This window comes from Hemibagrus wyckioides, linkage group LG14 (genome assembly GCF_019097595.1).
Source record: "Hemibagrus wyckioides isolate EC202008001 linkage group LG14, SWU_Hwy_1.0, whole genome shotgun sequence".
Lineage (NCBI taxonomy): Eukaryota > Metazoa > Chordata > Actinopteri > Siluriformes > Bagridae > Hemibagrus > Hemibagrus wyckioides.
Window position 1 is genome coordinate 9,498,373 of NC_080723.1, and position 8,476 is coordinate 9,506,848.

Consider the following 8,476-nt stretch of genomic DNA (forward strand, 5'->3'; position numbering starts at 1 on the left):
ATCACTCTACACTATACACCACTCTACACTTTACAGTATACATCACTCTACACATAACACCACTCTACAGTATACACCACTCTACACGTTACACTCTACTCTACACTATACTCCACTCTACACTCTACAGTATACACCACTCTACACTATACACCACTCTACACGATACACCACTCTACACTATACACCACTCTACACTCTACAGTATACACCACTCTACACATAACACCACTCTACAGTATACAGTATACACCACTCTACACCACTCTACAGTATACACCTTTCTACACGATACACCACTCTACACTATACTCCACTCTACACTATACAGTATACACCACTCTACAGTATACAGTATACACCACTTTACATTATCCACCACTCTACAGTATACAGTATACACCACTCTACAGTATACAGTATACACCACTCTACACCACTCTACAGTATACACCTTTCTACACGATACACCACTCTACACTATACTCCACTCTACACTATACAGTATACACCACTCTACAGTATACAGTATACACCACTTTACATTATACACCACTCTACAGTATACAGTATACACCACTCTACAGTATACACTACTCTACAGTATACACCACTCTACACTATACACCACTCTACACTTTACAGTATACACCACTCTACACTACAGACCACTCTACAGTATACAGTATACACCACTCTACAGTATACACCACTCTACAGTATACAGTATACACCACTCTACAGTATACACTACTCTACAGTATACACCACTCTACAGTATACACCACTCTACAGTATACAGTATACACCACTCTACAGTATACAGTATACACCACTCTACAGTATACACTACTCTACAGTATACACCACTCTACACTATACACCACTCTACAGTGTACACCACTCTACACGATACACCACTCTACACTATACTCCACTCTACACTATACACCACTCTACAATCTACAGTATACATCACTCTACACATTACACCACTCCACTCTATACATTACCCAACTTAACACTACACTATACTCCACATTCTGGCTGAGCTGTTGTTGATCCTAGATGCTTCCATTTCACAGCAACCACATCGTTTCAGCTGATCAGCAGAATACTCCGCAGAGTCCCTCTGGATTAGGTACACACCAGGTGAGTGCTGTGATGCGTGTAATATGACAATATAATATCAGTATTTTGTTAATGATTTCATGATACACTTTTCTGTGGTAACATGATATATTTTGAATTAAAAAGTGAAGGAAATGTTTTTAATAATCACAAATTGTTTTTACTTAATTACTCTTCACACTATTTGCTTCAGTTTAGTGTTATTTCTATAGCTTTTAACAATGGATATTGTTGCAAAGCAGCTTATAGGAATGTAAAATTCGGAATAACAATAACATTTAATAAAATTACATTTATTAAATTATATCTATTCCTTCAGTCAGATGCCAGCAGCAGCCATGAGAGTCGAGAGAGTGCATGTGATCCTGACACTAAGGACACTGATATGGAGAGAGATAAGGCAGAAGAGGAGTCAGTGGGCCTCTTCATCCCTAAGCCCATGCTGTGCTCTGAAGCTGAGGAAGGTGAGGTCCCTCACTCTCTAGAGATGCTGTATCAGACTATCAACAGCACCTCAGACTGCCTGCTGTTAGCGGCACACGTGTTACTGCTGGAAACCGGCTTCCTGCCACAGGTCAGAGGTCACACAATACACAACTGACCCATTAATGCACAAGTCATACACATAAATCTAATTCTAAGACAATATTAGTATTAAAAATTATAGAGTGTCTTTGCACAGTATTTATATTATGTAGCTTTATTGCATTTTTTGAAAAATGTGTTTTTAAAAACTTACTTTTACCCATCAAACAAAGAAAGCTTGGTGATTGTTTGAGTGTTTAAGACACACCCACTACATGTGCAGCCTGCAGCAGTTGAGTAATTTGATTGTATTATCGATTTAGTAATCAACTGATCGTCACTTCGGCATATTGCTCTGTATATTTTGTGTTAAAATTGATGATTTAGTGCTGTAACTTTGCGTCACACTAAGCACATCTTGGCTATCGTAGTAACATTAACACAATTTTCTTTTGTATATGAACCAACTTCTCATAGCAGCTTTAAGCAAAGCACGATCAAAGGATCATTTATACCATTCCAATTATTTTTTAATTAAACATTTTTAATTTATCATCTTAAATAATATTGTAAAGATGTATTTTAACCTAATTCCCCTAGATTTGAAGGCTTGTATAATTTACCCAGAACATGTCATTTGATTGGATTGTGTGATGCGTGCAGGGTTGTGATGTCAGAGACAGAGAGATGCCCAGTGGCTGGCGTGCAGCAGGGGGTCTCTACAGGCTGCAGTACTCTCACCCACTCTGTGAGAACAGCCTGGTAGAGGTGGTTGCCGTGCCTATGGGCCAAACACTTGTCATAAATGGTACGCATGGTGGTGTAGTTACCTAGTAAGGTGTAAATATTCTTTGTAGCTGCAGCTGATGATATTGTCATTGTGTCTTTTTTTCTCTCTCATAGCCACTCTGAAGACTGGTGCAGTAGAGTTTTCACAGAAGCTGGCACTGAAACTGGACGCTTATGTGACTGAGGAGTGGGCAGGTACAAAATATGACACTATGTACATTTAATCAAAATATCATTATGTCATTAGACCTTAATTTTATGATCAAGGGTGTTAGCCCCGGCCTTTGAGCAATGCCCTTAATCCTCTCTGCTATCATGGCTGATCCTGTGCTCTGACCCCAACCTCTAACAATCTCAGATTTACAAAGAAAATTATTTCACTGTGCTGTAATACATATGTGACAAATAAAGGTGGCTTCTTTCTTTCTTATAAGTAATTGCAGTACACTAGGGAACAGCTGTTGAATTTAAACAAGTGTAACCACTGTGGAGCACTGTAAAAAAAAATTTTGTATGACATACTTCAGAAATGAACATTATAATTATGATAAACATATAAGTATAGATATATATATATAGAATCCCCTCTAACTTAGGCTTATATCAGACATTGTAACTCTATTTGCTGTCTGTTATTATAGTTATATGAGGATGTAAACTGTTTGTTGTGCATGTTTCTATGTAGCCCGAAAATACAATTGCTTTTAATTATTTGTCTGGTGAACTAAAGAGGTTTTGATTTTGTAGGTGGAAATGCTGGCGTGGCCTACAGAGATTTGAAGAAACTGTCTCGTGTTTTTAAGGATCAGTTGGCTTACCCACTCATTGCAAAAGCTAGAGAAGGTATACCTTTAAATCAGATCCAGCTTTTCCTTTACTCTTCTACCCCTTTGCACACTTGTTACAGTAGACCCACTTGTAAACAAAATGACCATGTATGTGTTTGTGTGTGTATCTCCTACTTGCTCTGCAGCACTGGGTCTCCCTGCACTGTTTGGTCTGGCTGTGCTGCCCCCTGAGCTGCTGTTAAGGATAATGCGGCTGTTGGATGTTCCCTCAATCCTAAAGCTGTCTAAAGTATGCAGACGCCTGCACTCTGTTACCCAAGATGCCTCACTCTGGAAACACTTTGTGTATCGTGACTTCAGAGGTATCAGCACATCACACAGACACTGCTATAGAGTTGAACTGCAGAAAGAGTGCACTAGTCATGTGATCGCTTTCTTTTGTGGAGAGTCTGTGCTGTTACCAAACTAGGAATCTTCTGCACTTGTAAGGCTCGTGATAGCTCTAGAGCACAACGTTGAATCTCCAACATTATCGCCACATTATAACTATTAAGTAGACTTCGGAATTTTATCTGACTTTGAAGCTCTATTTGTATATGACACCTCAGGTGCTGTGAAGTCCTCATGTCATAGATGTTGTTATTCAGTCTATCAGATCTCGTTACCGTGTCATGTATTAATCATTTCTCAAAGTTGATGTGTAGAAAGCATAAAGATCTGAGTGACTTTGACAAGAACCGAACTGTGATGGCTAGACGACTGGCTGAAATGATATTGTCGAAAGTGGCCTACAAAGTTTCGTGTACACTGCCATGCAAATGCCTAAGCATACTGGCATAGGTTATTGTTTTGCATTTCAGGACACTGTACTGGTCACACCACAGCAGCACAGACTGTATAACAGATAACTGCTCTAGTGCACTCTATATTTGAACTCTATGGACAGTTCAATACTGGCTTTACGCCTGTCATTTTTTCCCTCTACACATTCTGCTTTGTGATTTCATAAATTTCTAATGTCTGATAATGTCTTTTTTTTTGTGCAGTGAATTTTCATGCTGACAGTGAGCACAGAGACACAGACTGGAAAGAGGTACAGAAATTGAAAACTTAATTGTACAATATGTTTTATTCCAAAATGACATTTATTGTGAACTTCACTGATGCTTCTCTCTTACTTGAAATTCACAGCTTTACAAAAAGAAATTTTATCAAAAGAAGACTCGGCGCCAATATAGACCGACTTTTTACCCTTTCCCAGGTCCCCCAATTTATCCCAACCGCCGAAATTACATCCCTCCTCGACCACATCCTTTTTTTCCACCCGGCATCCTGCCTCACCCACACCACTACCCTGTTGGCCGGTTTCCAGGTAACGAACCGCTTTTCTGACCTGCCTTTGAACACCCTTTGCTGAGGCCAGACAGGAGCTGAGCACAAAACACCAGGAGAGGCTTCATCTGAAAACACCTTCCAGATACTTCTACACGACCCACAGGCATCTAAAAATGTTACAAAAATTAAAAACTCTTGGATCACCATGCATGCTCCAGAGACAGGCAAATGCTTTATCAATTCCATATTCAACATTCCAGAATAAACTAAATATTTTGCAAAAAGATTTATGTGGACTTTTTAAGTAAGCAGAGATAAGTCGTGATTTTATCATAACAGGCTTAAAACTAAAAAACAGAAAAAGGCTCTTCCGCATCCCAGCCTAGAGTTTTGATCCCGCTGTGTTTTTCTCTTCATGGTAGCACCTCATGCACATACTCTCAATCTCCCCCCTTATTGCTACCCATATTTAAATGCCTTTTCCAGCGGATTACCTTTTGTTTTGCCTTTTTGGGGAAATTATACTTTGTGCTTTTCTATGCCTTATTATGATCTCAGTGCCCCTCTGTTTTTGTCATTAAAGACTCCCCTACCTATTTAGTCTCTTCTGTCTGCTCTTGGGTCCCCTAACCCCAAATAGGCAAAGCACAGTGAAGAAATGATGGAAAACCCAATAACAGAGGAGACAGAATGGAAATGATAGTGAATAAAATGAATCCTTGGCCTGTTTGTGTATGTCTCTGAGGTCTCATCTTTTAATATCAGCCTCTGCAGAAAGATCTTTGTCAGAGCATCTTCGTATTGCATCACTTTAATCATTTTTCATTCACTTCAGTTTCATTTCATTTTAGTGTTACTTTGCACTTTGGATGACGAAGATCTGCATTTTTATTTAAGCCAACAGTTTGCTCATTTTCCTTGCTTCCCAGAATGCAATTGAATTCTAAAAAAAAAAATCTTTCCCCTCAAATTGAATTGAACAGAAATGCTAAGTGACAGACTGATGGTTCTCATGCTATAAAACTGTTGACCTGACACACGCCTGATGCCATTTATATTACAGATGAAGAGTGTTTATTGTCATTGTAGTGATACAACTTAATTTGGCATCTGTCACGAAAAGCAAAAATGAATGAGTGATGATTTGGGTGAAATCATATGAGTTACTGTATAACACATTAAAGTAAGATGGCACTAAAGCTCTTTGCTTAAAGTGCAAAGGCATTGCACTGTAAAAAAAAAAAAAAAAAAAAGGATTTTGGAGGGAACATCACTTCAGTATATTCATCAGAAAGTTCAATATACAATAATGGGTTAATCCTACCTCCACTACCTATATGATAAGAGTTACAACTGCAACCCGAAAATACTTCATAAAATATACTCAAAAAATTTTAAGCACTGCAAAGTGTGCATGTGGTTCAGATAGTGGTCACGCTGCTCATTTAAAGGTTAGATTCCTGTTTAAAATGTTCCTGTGTATCACATCATAAATGTAAATGTTAAGACTTGTAGTTGGTGTTCTGTCTTAGAACAGGATTTTATGCTTGATATGACTGAGATAATGCCAGAAATCCCATTCTATTTTTGATTAGTATTGAACAGTGTTGTTGAATTTTTAAGAAAATAGCACACTAGTAGGCACAGGCAAGGATAAAAGGTTCACAATTTATTGTACTGTTGCACCACAGGACCCAATGCTCTCTGTAAAGCATGAAGGAGGAAGGGCCCTTATCATTCATTATACGGAGTATTTATGAACATGGTTTTAACACAGGGACAGAGCAAAAAAAATACACTGTCAGGTCACTGGCTACATTACAAAGCCTGACCAGGCATGGTGCATTCATGAGTCTGGCAACTTTACCAAGGCCTGCTAAGCTGGTTCAGGCCTTGAGTCTCACCACATCATATCCAGCACAAGCTCCAGTCACAATCTCTAGTCACGTACACAGGAGGTCAGAACTCCTAGTCAAATTTTCCATCACAACAGCTAAAAGGCTCTGTTTGTACGGACTTTAACATTTGTGCCATGTAGCAAGTGGTGTCCTGAAATGTTGGACAATAACATTTGAAATTATGAGCTAACACCATGTAACTGGGGCGGGAACAAGGGAAATGGGGAGGCAGTCTATTTTAGCAGTCTTGGCTCTTTGGTCCTGTGTAAGCACCACCATAGAAGATTCCGTCATCACCAGAATGTTTTCTGCCACTTATCTCATCTAGAGAGGACAAGGGCAATGGAAAGAGTGGGGCAAGCTATTTTAGCAAAACTACAATAGAAATTGATCAGAATAACAGCATTCACACTATCTGACTACACAACCCCGGGAATTTCACCCAAAGAATTTATATACACTTCTCTCATAAGCATGGACAGGTTCCAAATACCAATAAGGGTAAGAAACATTGGCCAGCAAACAAAAATAGATTTTATTGACAATTATTAATAAAAACAAAATTTAAAATAGACATAGAAACATTTGTTCCTTTTACACAAGATCACTAAGGTTCAAAGACAAAGTCATGGCAGGGAACTAGAGCCTGCAAACACAGGCAGAGTGTCAAGCTAAGCCACCCCCAAGCATACCTTACTCTGTGCATGCGCACATGTGCACACACTCAAACTCGTGGAGGTGAAGAGCACAACACAGTGAGGAAGACACCACCACTAAGACAGGAGCAGTCATCTAACTCCAGTGTCCAGGCCCTGCTGAGACAAAGAAAATACGCATCAGATAATAGAAGGATAGAGTAACTTTTGGGATGGGGTCAGTGGGCTCAGTTAACCAAACAAAGACATAAAATAAAGCTAAAAATAAACACAAAAATAATGAATTTCATCAAGAACTGCAAACTAATGAGTCAATAAATAGACCGACACTTGAAACAAATCCACGAAACCAACAAAATGAAAAAAAAAATGGACAAGGGAAAACGAAGAATTAACTGAAGCTCCAAAATTGAAAACTGAACAGCACTGCTGCCTTTAGCAAACGTGGAGCACCCCCAGCTAGAGTTCGGTTGCATGCATTCATGATTAACAGTCAGTCTCTATAAGTATTGAGTATTAGTATAACTAGTATTCATCCTCCCCCATTCTAATATACAGATGTGTCAAAAAAAAATACATATCAATACTCGAATGCGTGATAAAGCAACAATACTGCAACAATATTGCTTTTCTTGGCAAACTAAAGCAGGAAAAAAAACATCAGGCAACTGCATTACGTTCTCACAGCTGAGAAAGGGAATCAGTTAAATTAAGTTATTACACACAAGGCAATGCTTCTAGAACACATAACTCTTATGACTTCGAGCCATTACCAAACAATTAGCAAGCAATTAGCAGTGCATTTTCTCTACCTTCTTCAATGTCCATGTCCAGTTCATGACACCATAGTGAAGATTAAGGCACACTGCAAAAATAAGAAAAAATAGGGCAAGTATTACTTAAAATAAGCAAAATGTATTTCACTCGACAGGATTTAAAAAAAAAAAAAAAAAGTTATAAACAGTCTCAGAGAACCCACAGATGCTAGATCATAATAACTAGTGCAGCTAGACTAATAACAAGTAAATTTGCTTATACAAAGAAAAACATTTAAGAATTATTTTCTCAATATTTTCTCAAATGTCAGTGCCGTTGTCTTTAAATAAGGCTATATATACACTACCAGTCAAAAGTTTGGACACACCTTTTAATTCAATGTTTTTTGTTTAGGGATTTATTTTCTACATTCTAGAACAATTCTGGAGATTTCAGTTGTTATTTTAAGACACGAAGGTCAGGTGTTCTGGAATAGTTCTTGCAAGAACAGTATTGTCAAGTGCATTTGCAAAACCCATCAAGCACCATGATGAAACTGGCTCACATGAAGACCATCCCAGTAAAGCAAGACTAAAAC

At 38.4% G+C, this 8,476-nt stretch overlaps 1 protein-coding gene across 1 annotated transcript; it reads left to right on the forward strand.

The window, feature by feature from the left end:
* The first annotated feature begins 1,068 nt into the window (after window positions 1–1,068).
* LOC131365114 (F-box only protein 7-like) lies at window positions 1,069–4,646 on the forward strand. Its single transcript, XM_058408734.1, has 8 exons — window positions 1,069–1,152; window positions 1,451–1,705; window positions 2,320–2,464; window positions 2,560–2,640; window positions 3,193–3,288; window positions 3,419–3,595; window positions 4,280–4,326; window positions 4,425–4,646. The coding sequence occupies exons 1-8, from the start codon at window positions 1,069–1,071 to the stop codon at window positions 4,623–4,625; spliced, it is 1,086 nt and encodes a 361-aa protein (XP_058264717.1). The 3' UTR covers window positions 4,626–4,646.
* Window positions 4,647–8,476: the final 3,830 nt, after the last annotated feature.